This window comes from Limanda limanda, chromosome 3 (genome assembly GCF_963576545.1).
Source record: "Limanda limanda chromosome 3, fLimLim1.1, whole genome shotgun sequence".
Taxonomy (NCBI): Eukaryota; Metazoa; Chordata; class Actinopteri; order Pleuronectiformes; family Pleuronectidae; genus Limanda; species Limanda limanda.
The window spans coordinates 982501-1006417 of record NC_083638.1 but is presented as its reverse complement, the minus strand read 5'-3'; the positions used below and the strand labels follow the sequence as shown (position 1 = coordinate 1006417).

The following is a 23917-nucleotide window of genomic DNA, read 5'->3' as shown; positions in this document are numbered from 1 at the left end:
TCCTGTCTCTGATAGCGTTCTGTGTCTCTGTGTCTTCAGGCTGGCTGAAATGAAGCTCTGACAAAGATCATATATCTGACAGATGAGCTACTGGACGTTTTTGAGTTTTTACTGAAAACCCGAGACAGCTGGGATCGGTCCTGTCAGGAGACGTCTGCTCATCACACGTAAGATCTCGTCTTTATTTAATTAGTCTCACTGAGATTAAACAGCTTTAGTCTCTAGTCGGCATAAGATACAACACACCTGAGAGTGTGTGAATCAAAGTAACACAACATCTCATCCGTCCCTCACTAACCTGTGTCTCTTCACCTGCTTTTAACCTTTTACTGTTACTACTCATGTGTTTCTTTGTGTTGTGTTGTCACTGTGTGTAGAGACATGGAATTAAGTGTGTTTTTATGATTTTCCTCAGTGAGACACGATGCAGTTCATCCTGAGGACGCACCATGTGATCACACTGGTGCTGTGTGTCTCAGCCTCCGAGGACTTCGACTGGACCAAGAACGAGAGAACCTCTTTCTACTATGGAACCTTCCCTACTGGTACCTAGCATCCTAGCATCCTACTAACCATCCTACCTACCCTCCTACCCTCCTACCTACCTACCTACCTACCATCTTACTTACCATCCTACCATCCTACTTACCATCCTACCATCCTACCTACCATCCTACTTACCATCCTACCTACCTACCTACCTACCTACCATCCTACTTACCATCTTACCATCCTACCATCCTACTTACCCTCCTACCTACCATCCTACTTACCATCCTACCATCCTACCTACCATCCTACTTACCATCCTACCTACCTACCTACCTACCATCCTACTTACCATCTTACCATCCTACCATCCTACTTACCCTCCTACCTACCTACCTACCTACCTACCATCTTACTTACCATCCTACCATCCTACTTACCCTCCTACCTACCATCCTACATACCATCCTACCTACCATCCTACCTACCATCCTACCATCCTACTTACCATCCTACCTACCATCCTACTTACCATCCTACCTACCATCCTACCTACCATCCTACCCTCCTACCTACCTACCTACCTACCATCTTACTTACCATCCTACTTACCCTACTACCTACCATCCTACTTACCATCCTACCTACCATCCTACTTACCATCCTACCATCCTACCTACCATCCTACCCTCCTACCTACCTACCTACCTACCTACCTACCTACCATCTTACTTACCATCCTACCATCCTACTTACCCTCCTACCTACCATCCTACTTACCATCCTACCATCCTACTTACCATCCTACCATCCTACCTACCATCCTACTTACCATCCTACCTACTATCCTACTTACCATCCTAGCATCCTAGCATCCTTCCATCCTACCCTTACCATCCTACCCTCCTACTTACCATCCTACCCTCCTACCATCCTACTTACCATCCTAGCATCCTTCCATCCTACCCTTACCATCCTACCCTCCTACTTACCATCCTACCCTCCTACCATCCTACTTACCATCCTACCATCCTACTTACCATCCTACCCTCCTACCATCCTACTTACCCTCCTACCTACCATCCTACCCTCCTACTTACCATTCTACCATCCTACCATCCTACCCTTACCATCCTACCCTCCTACTTACCATCCTACCCTCCTACCATCCTACTTACCCTCCTACCTACCATCCTACTTACCATCCTACCCTCCTACTTACCATCCTACCTACCATCCTACTTACCATCCTAGCATCCTTCCATCCTACCCTTACCATCCTACCCTCCTACCATCCTACTTACCATCCTACCATCCTACTTACCATCCTACCATCCTACCTACCATCCTAGCATCCTAGCATTCTTCCATCCTACCCTTACCATCCTACCCTCCTACTTACCATCCTACCATCCTACTTACCCTCCTACCTACCATCCTACTTACCATCCTAGCATCCTTCCATCCTACTTACCATCCTACTTACCATCCTACCCTCCTACTTACCATCCTACCATCCTACCTACCATCCTAGCATCCTCGCATTCTTCCATCCTACCCTTACCATCCTACCCTCCTACTTACCATCCTACTTACCATCCTACCCTCCTACTTACAATCCTGCCATCCTACTTACCATCCTACCCTCCTACTTACCATCCTATTTACCACCCTACCCTCCTAATTACCATCCTACCATCCTACCATCCTACCCTCCTACTTACCATCCTACTTACCATCCTACTTACCACCCTACCCTCCTAATTACCATCCTACCATCCTACTTACCATCCTACCATCCTACCATCCTACCCTCCTACCCTCCTACTTACCATCCTACCATCCTACTTACTAGCCTACCCTCCTAATTACCATCCTACCATCCTACCATTCTACCATTCTACCATTCTACCATTCTACCCTCCTACTTACCATCCTACCATCCTACCATCCTACCATCCTATCCTCCTACCCTCCTACTCACCATCCTACCATTCTACCCTCCTACCCTCCTACCCTCCTACCCTCCTACCCTCCTACTTACCATCCTACCAACCTCTCTCTCTCCCTCTGCAGGCTTCTCGTGGGGGGTGGGCAGCTCGGCCTACCAGACTGAAGGAGCGTGGAACATCGATGGAAAAGGAGCGAGCATCTGGGATTCCTTCGCCCACAGGAAGGGGAAGATCTTCCTGAACGACACCGGAGACTCGTCGTGTGAGGGATACTACAAATTCAAGGTGACTCAACTTTATTAGTAAAAAACAAGACAACAGGAAATGAACGTAGAGGCCACAGCTCGGTTGAGGTAATGATAGAGACCTCACAGAAACCAAAACTATCAACTGGTAAACACTAAATTTTCCTTTAAATTCTATTTACATTCTGTTGAATTACGAGCCTGAAACTAACAGGTTTGAAAACCAGAGTGTTTTTGTTTCAGTGATTTGAAAAGTGTTGTCCTTTGTCTTCCAGGACGACGTCACCTTGATGAAAGACATGAAGCTGAATCATTATCGTTTCTCCGTCTCCTGGCCGAGGATTTTACCAAGCGGACTGAAAAGTGAGAAAAATCCATTATTAAAGTGATTAATTGAGCAAAACACCAACATTTCTTTATATTCTGCTGTAAATCAAATACTTTGAGTTTCAGTGGATCAACACAACAACTTGTGATGAGCATTGTTCTTGAGATGAACATTCAAATGAATTCCATGTTTTTCAGGCGAACACATCAATGAGAAAGGAATCAAATATTACGACGACCTGATCAACACGCTGCTGGCCAATAAGATCACACCTGTGGTGACTCTGTACCACTGGGACTTGCCTCAGGTGAGAGGCACAGCTGCGTCTCTTCTCTTTGCTGATTGGACGTCGAGTGTTGACACGAACTAACTCTCCGACCGTTCAGATCCTACAGGAGAAATACGGCGGCTGGCAGAACGTCAGCATGGTCGACTACTTCAACGACTTTGCCAACTTGTGCTTCGAGAGATTTGGAAACCGAGTGAGGAACTGGATCACCTTCAACAACCCGTGGGTACGTGAGGTCGGAGAGGAGCGGGGCCTTCACTGTCCTGATCCAACACGGTGGTGAAATTAAAGTTCTCAAAGAAAAACCACACGAGTTGACCAGAGAACGTTTAATAGTTTCAATCAACTGAAATAAACCTGAGTCTGAGGAACATCTATGAACACATCCTCTTGTATGTGCTGGACTTCCTCCAGTCTTCACCCACCTGTGATTGGTTCTTTTGGTGATGGTATAACCTTAAACCTAATTTTTTAAACTGTAGATGTAAGCGCTTTAAAGTTCTTAGTTACTTCCTGTGTCCACCTGTGGTACTTCCTGTTTCCATCATTTGGATCTGACTCCATTATTTCAAATAGTGAATAACAAAGCAAATGAGTAAATAATCATATAGTTGATAAAGTAGATTAAAGCTGATCTCCACACTGTGAACAGATGATCCTGTTTGACCTGTTTATCAGACAGCGCCCTCTTGTGTTGTCTGCAGTCGATTGCTGTGGAGGGATATGAGACCGGGGAACATGCACCGGGGCTGAAGCTGAAGGGAACCGGAGCGTACAGGGCGGCCCACCACATCATCAAAGTAAACTTTACTTTGGACACTCGAGGGTTCACGTTCATCATGTTCTTTATCACTTGTTATTTTGAGTAATCTCTGGGATTCGATCACTTCATGTTTCCTTGTTTTTCACTCTGTGTTCCAGGCTCATGCTAAAGTCTGGCACACGTATGACACCCAGTGGAGAAGCAAACAAAAAGGTCCAAAGGAATCTTTACACTTCATATTTGTGTCTTCTTCCACCCTGCTGGACAGTAAAGTAGATTGTGTGTGTGTGTGTGTGTGTGTGTGTGTGTGTGTGTGTGTGTGTGTGTGTGTGTGTGTGTGTGTCTGTGTGTGTGTGTGTGTTTCAGGCCTGGTGGGGATCTCTCTCACAGCCGACTGGGGGGAACCGGTGGACGTCACCAACCAGAGGGACATCGAAGCAGCAGAGAGATACATCCAGTTCTACATGGGCTGGTTTGCGACTCCCATCTTCAACGGGGATTATCCCCAAGTTATGAAAGATTACGTCGGTACGTCATCGTCACACACGTGTGTTCAACTCGTCACGTGATATTTTTATATGTGTGGAAAACAAAAGCATCATTCCAACCCTTCAGCTGCTGCACCAGCCTCTTGGGTTTGAGTTGTGGAAGCAGTTTGATTCGTCTCCAGAGTTTCTCACACGCTCAATCCAGCAGGAGGTTTTCTCCACAGACGCACAACAGCTCCTCGTGTTCACACATGAACTTCTCCTGGATTTATACAGACTTTAAACCTGGAGGTCAGGAGGAGAAAGTCTGCAGATGATCTGGAGCTTCTCACTCCAGAGGACACAGTGTATATATAGTCGTGTGTAATAGTGTAGAGTTCAGGCTGAAAGCAGCTTCACAGTTCACGCACCTGGTCGGATACTTTACCGTGATCTGTTTGTGTTGACCTTCGACCTGCAGGCAGGAAGAGCGGCCAGCAGGGCCTGGGAGCTTCACGCCTCCCCGTCTTCTCAGCTCAGGAGAAGAGTTACATCAGAGGAACCTGTGACTTCCTGGGCCTCGGACATTTCACCACCCGCTACATCACCCAGAAGAATTACCCGTCGGGCGTGGGCGACAGCTACTTCGCTGACCGTGACCTGGCCGAGCTGGTGGACCCCAAGTGGCCCGACCCCGGCTCCGAGTGGCTCTACTCGGTCCCCTGGGGCTTCAGGCGCCTGCTGAAGTTTGTCAAGGTGCAGAACAAAAGATCTCAATGAAATCCAGATCAGCAGCTGCTGTGGGAGGTTTATCATCAAGAGCCCACTGAGTTATTAGAGAAGTGAAAGCAACATGCACAGATTTAGTGATGTAGCAAGTGATGCAGACAGAATAAAACCAACACTGTGGAAGTTTGTGTGTCTCCGCGCCGGCGACACCTAGTGGCCGGAGGTATGATGCTCTCAGGTTTTCTGTTTGTCCCATTGTTATGAACAAGAAATCTCAAGAACGCCTTGAGAGAATTTCAGCTTATTCATCTTTGAACCGAGGTCTATGGAAATCTGTTCAGTAGTTATCACCTCATCCTGCTGACAAACACACAAACAGACAAACAGAGAAACACACAAACACACAAACACACAAACAGACAAACAGACAAACACACAAACAGACAAACAGACAAACACACAAACACACAAACAGACAAACAGACAAACACACAAACAGACAAACACACAAACAGACAAACAGACAAACACACAAACAGACAAACAGACAAACAGACAAACACACAAACAGACAAACAGATAAACAGACAAACACACAAACAGATAAACACACAAACAGACAAACAGACAAACACACAAACACACAAACAGACAAACAGACAAACACACAAACACACAAACACACAAACAGACAAACACACAAACACACAAACACACAAACAGACAAACACACAAACACACAAACACACAAACAGACAAACACACAAACACACAAACACACAAACACACAAACAGACAAACACACAAACAGACAAACAGACAAACACACAAACAGACAAACACACAAACACACAAACAGACAAACACACAAACAGACAAACAGACAAACAGACAAACCGACAAACCGACAAACAGACAAACAGATAAACAGACAAACACACAAACACACAAACACACAAACAGACAAACAGATAAACAGACAAACAGACAAACACACAAACACACAAACACACAAACACACAAACAGACAAACAGACAAACACACAAACACACAAACACACAAACAGACAAACAGAAAAACAGACAAACAGATAAACAGACAAACACACAAACAGATAAACAGACAAACACACAAACACACAAACACACACACACACAAACAGACCGGGTTAACATGCACATCTCACGTGACCACGCCCTCTCTCCACAGACTCAGTACGGGAACCCGATGATCCACGTGACGGAGAACGGCGTCTCGGAGAAGATGCTCTGCACCGACCTCTGTGACGACTGGAGGATGCAGTACCACAAAGACTACGTCAACGAGATGCTCAAAGGTGAAACCACACAACTCCTCTCGACGCACACACCACCTCACGGCCGAGGAGGATTTCCCCGTCTGCTTTATTTCTCAGCGATGTTTCCTGATTCAAAGCTTCGTGCTGTTGTCTCGTGCTTGTCTTCTTCTTCTTCTCTGGATGGTCTCACAGCGGTTAAAGACGGGGTCAACATCAAGGGCTACACAGCCTGGTCGCTGCTGGACAACTTCGAGTGGGACGAAGGATTCTCCGAGCGGTTCGGCCTGTACTACGTGGACTTCAGGACCAAGAACAAGACCCGTTACCCGAAGGCCTCGGTCCAGTTCTACAAACGCATCATCAGCTCCAACGGCTTCCCCAACCAGAGAGAGGTGAACAACACGCGACGCCATCAAATCCCTCGGGAGGGTAGTCTGTGGTGGGGAAGCAGTGAGGCATGATGGGAGTTGTAGTCTTCCCCTGGTTAGATTCCTTCAGTGTGGATGGTTCAGGAGGTTTTTATCTGAATCCTCCTCAGACGTCTGCTCCTCTGAAACAAACAGCTGAGTCACTCCAGTCAAAACAGAGAATAAAGCAGCGTCGTGTTAAACTCAGTGTTTCTCTGGCTCGTCTCTGATTGGCTGAGAGGCGAGCGGCCGCTAACGTTCACATCGCGTTTCTCTGAAAACTTCAGATCTGCTTCAAATAAAGAGTTAAAAACCACCAAGATCTAAAAAGTGTAAAAATGTGACTTCAAACTGGATAAAAGTGCTAAGAACTACAGATTCCTGCAGGTTTTAAAATATAACGTAAGAACTCAGCTTTAGATATAAAACAGGTAGCAGTTTACATTAAAATAATTAAAAGACTCACATCAGATGAAAGTAACGACACAGTCCAATCACACATTATTTTTCGTGTTGCTCTTTCCTAACTTTGTCCACGTCCACAGTATCACCTCGACACATGTGTTGGATTTTGCGTCATGTGGTGAAGTTACATGTTGGACCTGTGCCGTTGTGTGTGTGCAGGTGGAGAGCTGGAAGAGGAAAGCTGTGGAGACCTGCTCCTCCAGTAACCAGCTCCTGGCTGCAGGTGGGTGAATCACGTCTGTGAGAAGCTGCTGGAGCCAAACAAAGGAAAAGTCTGTCTCCAGCTTGTGATCCGCTCTCTAACAGAGTTTTTCTTTGTTTCGCTCCTGCAGCTACGAGAAAGTCCCAGGGAGGTCAGGAACATGCAGGGATGCAAAGGGCTTGGCCAGTGCATGATGAGGTTTAGGTACAAGACACGTTTCTGTGTGAGAACAAACATTTAAAACTGCTGTTCTGTCAACGATAAACCTGGAAACACTCAGACCTCATGAAAAGACCCAAAGCAACAGATTGTGACTTCACTGCTCAAACGTCACAACCTGAAAACTCACTGGTTCTGCTTCAACGTTAAAACATCAACAATCATTGCACAATCACATTTCTCTAACTTTAAATCAAACATGTCACCTGAAGACATTTCTGTGACTGAATAAACTCACAATCATCAAAAACTCAAGATCAAGCATGTGTGTCAGAATATGTGAACACACAAGTTTAACAACTTTCTCCACATGTGTGTGTTTGTGCTTCAGATCCGTTGATCGGTCACATGGAGATGGTCACAGAGATCGTGGTTCCCACCGTGTGCACGCTCTGCATCCTGCTCAGCGCCGTGTTCCTCATGTTCCTGCTGCGTGGACGCCTCTGAAACACACACACACACACACACACACACACACACACACACACACACACACACACACAAATGAATAGTGACTCCACTGCTGTAAAACTTCACTTTGTTGATGTAACTGTGCGGCTGTTCGTTTATTTTCAGTTTATTTTTTTTATAAACAGCCTGAACTCGTCACGACTCTGGAGGAATTCATTTGAGTTTGGTGTATGATGATGATGAAGATGATGAAGGAGAGGATGATGAAGATGATGATGGTTATTTATTATTGTTTCTAACTGCTGGTGTGTGGTTTTGGATGAAGCTGGAGTTGGACTTCAGGCTTCTGGCTGCAGAGAGGAGCTGCTTCACTGTCACAGAAGAACCAATAAAGAGCTGAGGATGATGGAGGTGAAGAGTCTCTGTGGTGTGTTCACATGCAGCTGGGTTTTCTGAGCTTGATGATATTCTCAGGATGATTCTCATGGTGAAGCTTCTTTAGAATAGAAACTATTGTTGACGCACACTGAACAAATCGAAGTTCTTATCCTGTCAAGTATTTTAGAAACACTGAGTCCCAACCCGACTTTAAACTTGAAACCAAGAAAATCTTATAATTTTACTTCATTATATACAAACATTTTCATGAATTACTCCTTGAGTAAATAATACACAATAAAGTACTTGAATAAAGTACTAAATAAACTAGATAACGAATAAGATGATGACAAACTACGAACAAGAGACCAGTGAGTGAACCTGCAGTGTGAATATAAGATGAGCAGATACTTTAGAATAGTTCCAATACTCCTGATGAATAAATCAGGGTTTATTATATTTCATTATTTCACTTTAACTGCTCTTATTTAGTCTGGGCTCGTTTCCGGTGGACTTTATTTTGAAAGCGGTTCCACTGTGTACCGGAAGAGGACTTCCCGCAGGTTCCTGTCTCAGCAGCTCGTGACTGGTAAAATATAAAACACAGATCGGATGTGAAATACTCTAATGTGTGTGTGTCTGTGTGTGTGTGTGTGTGTGTCTCTGTGTGTGTGTGTTGAAGCTGCGGACTCGCGGTTTGAGTCGTTTCCTGTTTAACAGCTGTTGTTGTTATCTGACGTGTTAGCTAACTGAGCTAGCGGTTAGCTCAGCAGCGTTAGCTCCGTTTAACACGTTTCACAGATACACATGAGGGTTTATTTAAAGTTACTGACGTCAGTGTAATAAACACGTTTCCGCTCAGACTGAACGCTTCATTTAAAGTTATTTTATTTTCGCCTCTGAGCTGCAGCGGAAACAACCGATCGTTTGTTTGAAACACTTTTATTTTGACAACCCTTTGAGTTTCCCGCGTCCTGCACCGGAAGCTGCGCTGCTCCACCGATACGGTTTCCGCCCTGGTGTCGATACCAAACCCCAGAGGATCGATAACTGAAATCAGGACCGATGCTCGATTACATTTACTGATTAATTATATAATTAAAACTTGATGTGGTTTTGAAACCGTAACAGAGACAAGTGTAGAAACACAGACAGGGAGAAATATAATAATTAATATTAGATTAGATTAGATTCAACTTTATTGTCATTACACAGTTCAAGTACTTATGCAACGAAATGCAGTATAGCGTCTAACCAGAAGTGCAAAAAAAGGCAGTAAAGTGCAGAGTATTGTGCAAATGAATGCAGAGTAATTGTGCTTATTAAAGTGAAGATGTGAAAATGTTTGTGCAATTAAAGTGAAAATGTAATAAATAGGATCTGTACAGTAGAAATATAAATGGAATAAAACAGTATTAACAGGAATGAACAGGAATTGAAAGATATAAGGACGATGAATACACTATGAGCAGGCTAAAAATATAAATATAAATATGAATACACTATAGGCAGGATAATACAGTATATAAAAAAACAAAGTAATATATATATATCAATCAATAACATTTTATTTGTAGAGTCTCATATTCGCAAATCCCAGTTTGTCTCACAGATGTTCACAAGGATCAACTTCCTGTTTTTTCAACACGGGTCAAACAGAAACTTTAAAATAAATAAAGCTCAGTCCCATGTGAGGATCCTCTCCCAGGACACACACATGCTGATGGAACTCAACACAACAACACATCAACACAACAACACAACAACAGGATTCACTACATGAGAAGAACCAGTTTGTAATGTTTAACGTGTTTATATATAACGTCTGATGGAGATGAACTGAGAACATTATATGATTTCAGTGACAGTGTCGGGTCACAGCTGATCTGTACGCAGCACGTTTGATGTTTTACAGATAAATATTATAAATTAAAACGTCTGTTACCTGATTTTGAGAAAATGGTTGGGTATGAAAATCCAGAGCCAATCAGGAACCGGTTTTTATTGGAATCATAACGCAGATCTGTGTGAAGTAGTAACGTAGGACCTGGCGACTGATGAACACAACTTTTTCTTCTGTAATCAATTAATTTTTATATTTCAAGTAGAATCATAAAAGACCAATATAAACCATGTTTAAATGTAAAGTACTTGTTTCCACAGCAGTCAAATGAATGTGAGTTTCATTCTGACTTTAACTCTCGTGGCGATTGACTCGTATTTGTCCTCCAGGAGTTTCTCACCACGATGGATCTGGACTCCTCCTACGTCCAGCGCCCCGAGGACGAGGCGTTCCCCCCCCTCCCGCCGCCCCACTCCCCGGGACAGGGGGGGGGCGAGGACAGAGAACCTTTTGGAAACGGTGAGAAGAAGAACGAGTCCTTCTCCTCTAAGCTGTGGACAGAACAGATGTTTAGAAAAGGATTTATTAGTTTCACGTTCCTGTCCTGAACCTTCAGAGTCTTCTCTCTCACAATGTGTCCAGACATGAAGCTTCTTTAGAGATGACTCAGCGTTTTAGATCAGTTCCTCCCGATGATAAAGGATTAGAGAATTGATTAGAGAGAGCAGGTTTGTGTCTACACGATGACGTGATGTTGTCCTGCTCTGTTCTCATGCTGATGAAGAGGAGGACGATGATGAAGGCAACGTGTCCAAGCTGGATGAGGTTCCTGCTGCCAAGAGGAAGGGAGTGAAGAGGCCGCAGCCCAAACTGGACTCACAGAGGTACCACCCCCCCGCCTTTACATTCACGATGTGTACAAAGTGAATAGTGTGACAAACATCATTTAATCCCACACATGCTCGACAGTTCAGGATTGACTGTTCTCTTCACTTGCTGATGAGATTTCAAACGTTCTTCTCCAGGCTGATCTCGGAGAGAGGACTTCCTGCTCTGAGAACCATGTTCGACCACGTCCACTTCAAAGGGAAAGGACACGAGGTAAGAGCTGAGGACGCAGCAGAGAACCAGCAGCAGCAAGATGTGGAGAAGAGAACGTGACGGGGTTTGTGTTCCAGGCTGCAGATCTGAAGCTGCTGATGCAGAAGATGGAGAACTGGGCTCACAGGCTGTTTCCCAAGCTGCAGTTTGAAGACTTCATCGACAAAGTGGAGAAACTGGGAAACAAGAAAGAAGTGCAGGTGGGATCCGGATCCTGAAGGTTTGTCAATCATCAGTGGAAACGGTTTTTAATCTGTTTGGGTTTTCTGTGTATGCAGACTTGTCTGAAGCGGATTCGACTGGACATGCCTCTGACCCACGAAGACTTTAACGAGGGTAAGAGAATAAAATCCCTCTGTGATCGTCCCTCTACTGGCTAAACTACCCCCATGCACAGACTTTACCACTACATATTCTTTTATATTTATATATATATATATATTTTTGTTGATTTATATATACATATATTTTATTGTACTATCCACTCCAGCAGCACAAGAACACTTCCCTACTGGACACTGACACAATCACATCATTGCATCCCATTCCTGTATCTGTACATATGTTCTCCATATGTGATTTATGTCAGTGAGGTGTTTAAGTGTATAAGCTACTGGATGATCTAAATATCCCTCGGGATTGATAAAGTATCCATCTATCTATCTATCTATCTATTGTGTGTTTGTGGTGTCGAGGTCCTGCTGCTACACAAACCTGATCCACCACGAGTCAGGTTCATCCATCACCTCAGCCTGTTTTTATATAATCAATTAACTAATTAGAACCAAACTTATCTGAAACATTAACACTTTTATGATTTTATGAGCTGCTGAAAAACTGGGAAGTGAAACCAATGAGTAAATATTATAGAGACAAGACCAGATGTAACTTATGTTATTATGACAAAAGTGAGACAGGTTCATATTAACCTTTGTTTACATTTAAAACATTTATAACTGTTGTGTTGTAGGAGAAGAAGCAGCAGCTCCACTGCCCCTGTTTGAAGATCCTGATCCATTCAGTGGAGGGAGCTTCAGTCACGAGGTCCAGAGACACGCCCACTACACGCCTGCTCCAGCTGCTCCTTCGCCAGCCGCCCCCCCCTCCCTCAGCGAGGAGCAGCAGCGGCGCATGGAGCTGAACCGACAGCGAGCTCTGGAGAGGAGGCTGGCACGCCACCGCCAGCAGGAAGCAGGTGAGACAGTTAATGAGTTGATGAACATCTTGTTCGTCCAGAATAAAACACAAACCCTGGAGTTTCAAACTAAACCGAGGCAGCGTGGACGTGATTTCAAACTTTCTTTTTAATCTTGATGTCACATGTCTCTTCCTCTCTAGACTCCGCCCACTCTCAGGCCGTGGACACGTCAGCAGACGAATCAGCTTCTGTGTCTTCTGCAAATGTCCTCAACAAGTCCAAGGTCGACGAGGAGGTGACGGAGCGTTTGGACCTGGAGCCGAAAGGCAGCAGCACACCACCCCCCAGCCTGACTCCACCCACTGAGCCACCCAGCCTGACTCCACCCACCGACCCACCCAGCCTGACTCCACCCACCCAACCCCCCAGCCAGACTCCACCCACCGACCCACCCAGCCTGACTCCACCCACCGACCCACCCAGCCTGACTCCACCCACCGACCCACCAAGCCTGACTCCACCCACAGACCCACCAAGCCTGCCTCCACCCACCGACCCACCAAGCCTGACTCCACCCACTGACCAACCCAGCCGGACTCCACCCACTGACCCACCAAGCCTGACTCCACCCACCGACCCCGAGGCTTCAGCCGAGTCCAGTCAGCGAGAGGACGAGACCAGCCAGCAGCCAATCAGCAACGAGCCTGAGGACACAGACTAGTGTGTGTCTGTGTGTGTGTGTGTGTGTGTGTGTGTGTGTGTGTGTGTGTGTGTGTGTGTGTGTGTGTGTGTGTGTGTGTGTGTGTGTGTGTGTGTGTGTGTGTGTGTGTGTGTGTGTGTGTGTGTGTGTGTGTGTGTGTGTGTGTGTGTGTGTGTGTGTGTGTGTGTGTGTGTGTGTGTGTGTGTGTGTGTGTGTGTTCAGTCCTGTGCTTCACAGCTGCAGGTTTGAAATACAAACTGTTCAAAATGTATTTTTATCTGAAACATGATTAAACAATTATTCCATATTTTCTGTTGTGGTTTTTAAAATATGATTTTCCTGGTTGGTTAACTTGCAGTTGGACTTGATGCCTCGGCTCCATCACAGCTTTATACACACTTATTAATCATCTTTATATTCAGTCACTGATCGTCTCTATATAAAGTCTCGTGTGCACCTCACGTCAAACATCTTTATTTGGTTGATAAAAGTTCACAGATATTAAAAACACTGCTGCTGATTCTATAAAGAAAGAGAATAAAGTCTCTTCTGCTTCATGAAGTCTCCACTGATATGTAATATCTTTCCCAGTCGTCCTCCGTCCCATGTGACTCCTCCCCCTCGTGTCTCTAAGCCGTGGACGCACACACCGGAGGGACCGGGTCCAGGTCCAGGTCCAGGTCCAGGTCCCTCAGAGCCAGCTCTCGAACCTCCTCCAGCAGCGAGTACAGATTTGGGGTTTTGCTCTGACTGAACTCTCTCTCCTCCCTGGAGAGCTTGGGCCTCCGGGCGGCCTTCTGCTGGGTGGCCTCCTCCGCCAGGCGCACCACCTCCTGCACCAGCTGGCTGCGGCCCTGGGCGCTGGGCTGCTGGGGGGGGGCGGCGGCGGCGCTGCGGTGCGGCCGGTTGCTGACCAGCTCCAGGTCGAGCCGGTCGGCGTGGCAGTGGGACGAGTGGACGGAGATACGGACCTGAGGAGAGAGAGAGAGAGAGAGAAGGTCAGCAGCAGCTTCATCAGAGGGACGGACCTTCAGAGGTCAGGTGGTCGTGGGAGGAGCCTGAGAACTCTGAACCTGCTGAGGCTCACCGTGACGTGGTCGAACAGCCTGAAGGTGGAGGTGCCGCAGCTGGAGGCGGTGCTGATGTGGTCGTGGGAGCGCCGCACCGAGCCGCTCTGCCACTCGCAGCCTCCGTCCGGGCCGGACGCCACCACCAGGCCCTCCCGGTTCTTCAGGTACACCGGGCCCTTCACGCCGTACCTGCAGGGAACACAGTGAGGTCAGAGCTGCTGGGTCATGGGAACAGGAAACGGCCTCTCGGGACTCGACTCACTCGGAGACAAACACCAGCACGCCGTTGTCCCTGATGGAGTAGATGACGGCGTCGGCCACGCAGCGCCGATCCGTCTGAGGATCTCTCTCCTTGAAGTAGAGACACTGAAACAGCTCTGTGGATAACTTCTGCGCTCGCTTGGCGGCCTGGAGGTCACACAGAGGTCACACAGAGGTCACACAGAGGTCAGAGGTCAGACTGAGTTCATCTCATCCTGTAAGAGAACATCACAGATCAGCACTGACCCTGTTCCTGTTGTTGATGTGCTGAGCCATCTCTTCCAGTTCCTTGTTACTGGATGCAGCTCTCCCGGGGCCCCCCCCCCTCTCGGCGGCGAGGGCGGCGGTGAGAAGGCGGTGCACGACCACGTCGGCGTAGCGTCGGATGGGGGAGGTGAAGTGGGTGTAGCGGTCCAGAGCCAGACCTGAGAGACAGGAATCAGGTTTTCATCTCTAGATTCCAAACAGATCCACGTTCTTCACCGAATCAGAACCTCAGGAGGAAAAGAGTTTTACCGTAATGATAGAACTGGTCCACGGGCTGAGCCCCGGTGGAGAAGTACAGCGCCTCGGACATGGCCTGCGTGGTCATCATCCTCAGCAGCCTGTTCACCAGCGGGTCCTGGGGGTCCACGGCCCGGTCCAGGGAGTCGGCTAAAGCCTTGTTGGTCCTGGAGGAAACAAGACTGGTTCTCTGACTGATCCAAAACCACCTGGTGAGAAGCAGGAGCAGATCCTGGATCCGTTACCTGGTGTCGATGGTGTACCCTCCGGCCTTGGCGCTCTCCACCAGCTGGCCGAAGAACTCCTGCCGGGGGGGCGGGTGAAACCTCAGCAGCGCCTGATGAGGGAAGGCCTCCTGGATCTTGCGCGCCACCCAGTGGTTGGCGTAGATCATGCACTCGGCCACGGTCTCGTGGACCTCCAGCGGCTGCCGGGGCACCAGGGCCGTGATGTTCCCCCCCTCGTCCAGCTGGGCTCGGACCTGAGAGGAACCACAGACACAGATCTAAAGCCCGGTTCAGACTTGAGCATTATAATGTTCTTCATCAACTGTACCTCACCCCACAGAAGCTACATGAATCCAAACCTGAATTGTCAGAAATGTGTTTGAGATGTGGTAGAGAGGTTGGCTCCTCCCACACTGGACCTGGCTTTGCACAAAGCTGAGATCCTTTTGGTTTGACTTTTGTAATGAATTACCTAAGATCACAGGAGTTACCTTTCCATTGGATCCTGAGCTTTGTTCACTGGGAAACTTCACAACTTTCAACGGGTCTTTAACAAAGCTCCAAAATAAATTTACAGAAATTGCTCTATGTGTGGCCAGGAAATGTAGAGCACTGACTTGGAAGTCTGACTCCCAGACTCTCAGAGACGGGTGGTCTGTGGAAATGAACAGTTGTATTCCTCTTGAAAAGATTACATATGTGAAGAAATTGAAACTTAAATTGGGCTTCTTCTTCAGGCACAAATTTTGTTTCTCTTTTGAGGTGAAAAAGCGGCTTGTCACTGCAACGTTCTTATCCAGTTTAGATTATGGAGATTTGATTTATATGAATGCCTCAGCTAAATGTCTATGTAAGATTGATGCTGTTTACCATGCTTCTCTGAGGTTTATCACTAACTGTAGAGCCCTGACCCATCACTGTGAATTGTATTCTCGAGTGGGTTGGCCCTCTTTGTCCACCAGGAGGCTGGGACATTGGTGCACTTTTATTTATAAGGCCATGCTTGGGCTACTGCCATCATATATTTGTAATTTAATCACACAGAAAAGTGTTGCTTCTTACAGTCTGCGCTCAAACAATCAGATGCTTTTGTTAGTTCCACTGGCCCGCACTGAATCAGGAAAAAGGGCATTCGTCCACTCGGCTCCCACCACATGGAACTGGCTGCAAAAAGATTTAAAATTAACCGAAATGATTTCTTTGAACGCTTTTAAATCTACGATGAGATCATTTCAGACCACTTCTTTTACTTGCAGATGTTTTTTATGAATTTTAATTTATTTGTAACTGTTTTTTATCATTTTAATTTCTGTTTATATGTTGTGAGTGTAATATTGTGAGTGTACATATGTTATTTGTTGCTGCCTTTTGGCCAGGACTCCCTCGAAAAAGAGGTTTTTAATCTCAATGGGACTTTCCTGGTTAAATAAAGGTCAAATAAATAAAAAAAAAACATATAGTCTCAGAAAGAAATATAAGTTATTTTTGAAAATCTGGCAGCCTTATTTGGAGCACATGGATACACCACCAACGGAACCAGAGGACTGTAACTATTTTCTTTGTTTTCTCTTTGGGTGGGGGGAATTATTTACTTTATTTATTTACTTATTTTTATTTCATCTGTGTGTATTTTTCTAATTTTGTTATGTAATTTTCTGTAATGTTTAATGTAGAGTTCTCTGCATGTTCTCTTGCATTGTGAAAATATTTGGAAAAATAAAATATTCCAAAAAGTGTGGAAACGAGACAGAGAACAAAAGCTCAGGAGTTTTTTATCTGGTGATGCTTTGCCCCTGGAAGGCTAACCCTGACCCTGACCCTAACCCTGACCCTGACCCTAACCCTGACCCTTACCCTGACACTGACCCTGACCCTAACCCTGACCCTGACCCTAACCCTGACCCTAACCCTAACCCTAACCCTAACCCTAACCCTGACCCTAACCCTGACCCTGACCCTAACCTTGACCCTGACCCTAACCCTAACCCTGACCCTAACTCTGACCCTGACCCTGACCCTGACCCTAACCCTAACCATGACCCTGACCCTGACCCTAACCCTGACCCTGACCCTGACCCTGAGCCTAACCCTGACCCTAACCCTAACCCTGACCCTGACCCTAACCCTGATCCTAACCCTGACCCTGACCCTGACCCTGAGCCTAACCCTAACCCTGAGCCTAACCCTGACCCTGACCCTAACCCTGAGCCTAACCCTGACACTAACCCTGAGCCTAACCCTAACCCTAACCCTAACCCTAACCCTGACCCTAACCCTGATCCTAACCCTGACCCCAAACCCTGACCCTAACCCTGACCCTAACCTTGACCCTGACCCTAACCCTGACCCTAACTCTGACCCTAACCCTGACCCTAACCCTGACCCTAACCCTGACCCTAACCCTAACCCTGAACCTAACCCTAACCCTGACCCTAACCCTGACCCTAACCCTGACACTAACCCTAACCCTAACCCTGACCCTAACCCTAACCCTAACCCTAACCCTGACCCTAACCCTAACCCTGACCCTGACCCTGACCCTAACCCTTTTTATCTGGTGATGCTTTGCCCCTGGAAGGCTAACCCTGACCCTAACCCTGACCCTAACCCTGACCCTAACCCTGACCCTGACCCTGACCCTGACCCTGACCCTAACCCTGACCCTAACCCTGACCCTAACCCTAACCCTAACCCTGACCCTGACCCTGACCCTAACCCTGACCCTAACCCTGACCCTGACCCTGACCCTGGGGTGAGGGATGTCCTGGATCCTTACCTCCACCCCCTCCAGCTCCAGCGCTCCTCCTCGGTCCCTCTGAGCTCTCAGGTGTCTCGCTACGTGTGTGAGCGTCTCCAGAGCCCGGGTGAGCTCCGTCAGCTTCACCTCCTTCTCCTCCGAGCCCAGCCGCTCCAGCTCCTTCACCTCCACCTTCTCTCCGTGCAGCAGCGCCTGGGCCAGCTCGTAGTGCAGCTGGTAGGACGAGCGGATGATGGTGCGCCCAAACCACACCTGGTTGACGGCGAGCGTTTGGGCGTCGAGCTCCCACAGCACGCTCATGGCATACCTGCAACCAAGAGCGAGGGTCAGAATCCAAAGTGTTGGAACCTGCAGCTGTCGGGGGGGGTGGGGTGGGGGGTGGGGGGGGGTTCACTGACCTGTCGACTCCTCCCAGCAGAGAGCAGAGGTCGGCGCTGAGCACCGCAGGAAGCATGTCGTACCGCCGGTCCGCCAGGTAGTAGGTCGTAGCCCTGGGACCAGAACACAAACATCTGTTCATCATGACCTCATCGTGACCTCACCGTGACCTCATGACCTCATCATGACCTCACCGTGACCTAATCATGTCCTCACTGTGACCTCACTGTGACCTCACTCTGACCTCATCATGACCTCATCATGACCTCAATGTGACCTCATCATGACCTCATCATGACCTCACCGTGACCTCACGTGACCTCATCATGACCTCACCGTGACCTCACCGTGACCTCAATGTGACCTCATCATGACCTCACTGTGAACTCATCATGACCTCACGTGACCTCATCATGACCTCACCGTGACCTCATCATGACCTCATCATGACCTCAGCGTGACCTCAATGTGACCTCACCATGACCTCACGATCATCACCTGAGTCTGGAGCTGTATCGTCTCCCTTTACTTTTAGAAATGTATTTATTTCTGTATTTTAAAGCAGCTGTTTCACTTACTTTCTTTGATAAAACACTTTTTCCCGATGAAAAATAGATTTCTGTGTTTATTCAGAAGCTTTTTCTGCAGTTTTGGACAATTTCTTTCCTATAAAAGTTCAAATGTGTCTCCTACAGCGAATTGATGGACCAAATAATAGAGATATTCAATGTGCATCTGTTCAGAATCTGATTGGCTGCTCAGCTCCTGAACAGCTGCTGAAGGTGAAGGTGTGACCCCGCCGACCTCTGACCTGGTTCGAGCCTCCAGGTCGGTGAGTGACCCCTCGCCGACGAAGTGGGTGACGTCAGCGATGTGGACGCCGAGCTCCAGCAGCGTCCCGCCGGCGAGGCGTCGCACCGACAGCGTGTCGTCCACGTCCTCGCAGCCCAGCGGGTCGATGCTGAACACCAGGTGGTCCCGGAGGTCCCGCCGCTCGGCCACCTGGACCGGATCCACCCGCCACGGCTTCTCAGGCGAGCTGAGCGGCATCTCCTTCAGCTGAGGACGCACACAGACACATTCAGAACTACACAAGAACAGCCACAGGTATCAATAATTCATGTTTGAACTTTATGAAACTTCTCGATGTCTCTTCTAAATAAAACTGCAAAGTGTGTGAATCTCAGTGAAAAGAAAATGTGATTTACTTCTGGTAAGACAAAGAAATGTCTTATGAATAATTTACTATTAAATTTTTAAACATGTCCTTATTGTCCTCAATCAACCCGAAGACACTTCAGCTCTGAATTACTGCTGAGGAGCCTCTAGGGGGCAGTGTCTGCTTCATCATTATCACTATTTAAAATAAAAGTTCTGTTTAATCCACAGAAACACATCGAGTTTCGTCAAGGCTGAAAAAACTGAATTAAAACATTTCATTCCTGATTAAATCTTTGTTGAATTAGTTAAAAATTATTTATTTAGTGGCTGCGGCCAAATTATTAAAATTATCAGTAAATCTGATCTGATTATTTTTGATTGTTTAGTCTATGAAGCGTCAACACATTTCTCATGTTGAGTTGATTTAAAGAAAGATTTAATCTGCTTTAATTTCATTAATTCTTCAGTGAGGGAAAGTTCTGCTGAGGAACTGGTGGAAGCTCAAATGACAGAAGTTGTTTTAATATAGTAACATTCTGACTCTGTTCTCTCACCTGAGCGTCTGAGAAGGCCGGCACGTGGATGCAGTTCTCGATGAGGATGGTCTGGACCTCGGTCTCCAGCTCCCCGGCTCGACCCAGGACCCGCACGCTGTGGCCGTTGGGATAGAGGGAGGAGCTTTCCCACGAGTCGATACGCACCATCACTCTGTGACCCTGAGGGAACAAGAAGATCAAACAGGACGGATTCAGACCCGGAGGTCGGAGGTCGGGACAGAGACTGGAAACAAAGATGGACGACACGACGGCTCCCAGAGGTGAAGCCGAACCATCAGTCTCCAGGATTTACTATCCAATTTTTTAACCTCATGAAAAACAAGTATATATATATATAAAGACTCTTATATCCCTCACCCACGCCTCAATTCTGTGTTACATTAACACACATAACAGTATACTGCACATCCACTTATCTCTCCTGGTTTGAATTTGACTTTTTATTTAACTGTTTTATATCTTGTATATATCTGTTTTTTTGCATATTACTCTTTATTTATATTTTTGTTTTGATTTAGTAGTACTTATTGTGTTTTTATGCTTTATGTTAAATGTATGCACCTATTTACCAAAGAAAATTCCAGGTAGGTTTAAACCTACTTGGCAATAAATCCTTTCTGATTCTGATTCTGATATGAACATAAGTCTGGGTCTCGGAGCAGTGAAGGTGGGCGGCGGCCTCAGACCTGCAGGGCGTCGGCCTGCTGCGTGCTGATGCGGATCTTGGGGATGCGATGGTCCCACGGAACAGCCAGGATCCTCTGGGAGTTCCTGCTCTGGGGCTGGGTGGCGTCCCGGGGGGGGAACGTGACCACGTAGTCCCTCCAGCTCCTCTGCAGGACCCCCACCACGCGGCCTGGGGGGTTTCAGAACGTCACTGCAGATTCTTCACTCTGCACTGACACTTAGACTTTATATATAAATGATGTTATATAAATAATAAAGTCATTTAAACAGAATGAATTCTCTCAACTTTACAGTAAACTTACAACTTTTCTCGGCTTTCGACCCAATCAAAGTTTTCTTTGAGTGAATGAACTTCTACATTTTTAACAATTCTACGTTTGATCCTTTCCAGCAGTTTATTCCAGAAGCAACTTCCTCTTCTTGTACAATTTCTATATGAATTACACACACCTGCATTAGGTCTGATTCCAGTTTCAGATTTATACCATTTAAGTGTGATGAGTTATAATTAAACTTTAATGAGGTTCTGAGGTCACTGCAGCCGAGGCCCCTGGTTGGCCTGGTGCTGAGTTCTGTGTAGAAGCTGAACCCGACCTGTAGGCAGCGGCTGGCTGTCTCCGCCCTCTCCGCTCTTCTCCTCCCCCCGAGCCTCCGTCAGGGTGGAGGTCTTCCCTCGCCACTCGCTCTTCGGCAGCAGCTCCACCACGACCACGTCCCCGTGCATCGCCCGGTTCCGGTTCTTGTCTCCGGACACCAACACGCCCGAGCCGCCTGGGGAGAGAGAGGAGGATCAGGATGGAAACATGTCTCAGCTGAAGGTGACGTCTGCTGCAGTTCATCACCTGAGCTCTTGTTGGAGGAATCCTCCGTCCTGATGAAGGCCTCCGTCTGTGCTCGGTGTTTGCTGACGTTCAGAGTCCCCTGAGGATACAGTCAAGATATGATGCATTTGGATTTCAGGAACATTAACGACTTTCATTCAGCTGACGTTGAATGTTCAGTTCTATCGGCTCTGCTCAGAGCTGCCTGCATGTCCTGGTGTCCCGAGGTTCAGCTGAGTGACAGGAAACCGTTGGAACATTCCTCCTTTCTTTAGCTGAAACTAATTCATACCGCTTCCTCTAAAAAAGGCTTTTAAAAAACCTGTTAAATGATCTAATTCAACCAAGTTTCTCTTCTGCGAGTGGATTTTCTGCAGCAGCAGAGAAGATGAATTTTGCAGTTTTACTGGAAATTCAAAGAATCCTTTTTCCTGATTTTTCTGAACATGAGAAAGTCCCGGGACACAAAGCCGGCCGATGGAGCCGTGGTGGATTCGTCAGGTACCTGGATGTAGCGCCCGGACTTGATGCCCGCCTCCAGGACCTCAGGCGGGAGGTGCTCGGTGAACTCGCCCTCCTTGCCCTCGCTCTCCTTCTCCTGCAGCGCCTGGCGCACGGAGGCGTAGAGCTCGCCAGCCGCTGGCAGCTCGGGCCAGAAGCTCTGCAGATACTCCTGGAACACAGAGGAGGAGCGTGAGGAACCAGCAGGACCTGAGGGATCTGATCAGGGTGTTAGAACGAGAGGCTTGTAGAGTTCTGTGGTAACAGCGTGAAGTGAGTTCAGATCTGATGGATCGTTTCAAGACAGTTTCTGAACGTGAGTTGTAGATCAAACGTTTTTAATACTTCACAGTATTTCTTTAAAACCAATATAATAACAATATCTCCCCTCGGGCAGGAGGCTTCGGACCATCAGGACCAAAACCTCCACAAGACCAGCTTCTTCCCGACTGCAGTGGGTCTGATCAACAAGGCCCGGGACCCCCACCCCCCCACCTGACCACACACCCCTAACATGTGTTAAATTAACACATATCATTATATTATATATATAACACTGTATTACATTGCATATTGCAATCTGACACTGTTCACTGTTTTGCTTTTTGCATTGTGCATTTCACATTTTACTTTTATCTTTTATATATTTTTATATAGATATGTTTATGTCTAATCAATGCTACCTTGTATAAATATTAGAAAAAGTGAGTAAAAAAGAAGTAAATAGTGAGTAAATATATATTGTTTTTTATTATTACTATTGTTTTTCTTATGTGTGTTGTATTTATTGTGTTTCTATGTTTCTATGTTCATTGTATGCACCAATAACCAGAGAAAATTCCAGGTACCTGTAAACCTACTTGGCAATAAATACTTTCTGATTCTGACTCTGATTCTGATTCTGATTCTGATTCTGATTCTGATTCTGATTCTGACTCTGATTCTGATTCTGATTCTGATTCTGATTCTGATTGGATCCTGAAGCGACCTCGTGAAGCTTCTCCTCTCATCAGCAGCTTTTCTCAGCTTCTCGCTCCACGAGTCAAACTGTGGTCACTTCATCAAAGTCTCCAACGCAGCCGGGAAGCTTTACTCCCCCCCCCCCTTCCCCCCCGACATGTTTTTAACTCCGCGGCAGCCAGGAGGAATATGAGCTGTCGAGCAGCTCAGTGGAGCCGAGTGACGGAGCAAATACACAAGTACACAACAAGTACACAGCAAGTACACAACAAGTACACAGCAAGTACACAGGAAATACACAAATACAGCGGCAATGATACAACTCAGCAGCAGAGAATCACTTCAGCTCTCTGACAGATCCATGAAGATGGAAAAGATCCATCCATCCATCTATATAACTATCCATCCATCCATCCATCTATATAACTATCCATCCATCCATCCATCTATATAACTATCCATCCATCCATCTATATAACTATCCATCCATCCATCCATCTATATAACTATCCATCCATCCATCCACCCATCTATATAACTATCCATCCATCCATATAACTATCCATCCATCCATCTATATAACTATCCATCCATCCATCCACCCATCT

General features: G+C 46.7%; 3 protein-coding genes across 3 annotated transcripts in view; 2 read left to right on the top strand and 1 right to left on the bottom strand.

The window, feature by feature from the left end:
* Positions 1-424: 424 nt before the first annotated feature.
* Positions 425-8300, top strand: LOC132998039 (lactase-like protein). Its single transcript, XM_061067524.1, has 13 exons — positions 425-545; positions 2566-2726; positions 2962-3049; positions 3212-3321; positions 3401-3529; positions 4008-4103; positions 4225-4279; positions 4433-4594; positions 5015-5289; positions 6473-6599; positions 6753-6952; positions 7592-7655; positions 8185-8300. The coding sequence occupies exons 1-13, from the start codon at positions 425-427 to the stop codon at positions 8298-8300; spliced, it is 1704 nt and encodes a 567-aa protein (XP_060923507.1).
* An 891-nt stretch (positions 8301-9191) lies between these two features.
* tipin (timeless interacting protein) lies at positions 9192-14035 on the top strand. Its single transcript, XM_061068521.1, has 9 exons — positions 9192-9231; positions 10875-11004; positions 11270-11369; positions 11511-11586; positions 11664-11786; positions 11865-11922; positions 12557-12781; positions 12925-13419; positions 14016-14035. Exons 2-9 carry the CDS (start codon positions 10890-10892, stop codon positions 14033-14035), a joined length of 1212 nt encoding a protein of 403 aa, XP_060924504.1. The 5' UTR covers positions 9192-9231; positions 10875-10889.
* Positions 14036-14041: 6 nt separating this feature from the next.
* dis3l (DIS3 like exosome 3'-5' exoribonuclease) overlaps positions 14042-23917 on the bottom strand; it is a 14196-nt gene continuing 4320 nt past the window's right edge. The window contains exons 5-18 of the mRNA XM_061067520.1: positions 22354-22521; positions 21870-21948; positions 21622-21798; positions 21027-21196; positions 20338-20499; positions 19434-19681; positions 18643-18735; positions 18263-18551; positions 15505-15740; positions 15272-15426; positions 15002-15180; positions 14757-14902; positions 14512-14683; positions 14042-14395 (exon numbers count right to left, since the gene is read on the bottom strand). Of these exons, the coding sequence (XP_060923503.1) occupies positions 14054-14395; positions 14512-14683; positions 14757-14902; positions 15002-15180; positions 15272-15426; positions 15505-15740; positions 18263-18551; positions 18643-18735; positions 19434-19681; positions 20338-20499; positions 21027-21196; positions 21622-21798; positions 21870-21948; positions 22354-22521 (2616 nt within the window). The 3' untranslated portion in view covers positions 14042-14053. The remainder of the gene's footprint in view (positions 14396-14511; positions 14684-14756; positions 14903-15001; positions 15181-15271; positions 15427-15504; positions 15741-18262; positions 18552-18642; positions 18736-19433; positions 19682-20337; positions 20500-21026; positions 21197-21621; positions 21799-21869; positions 21949-22353; positions 22522-23917) is intronic.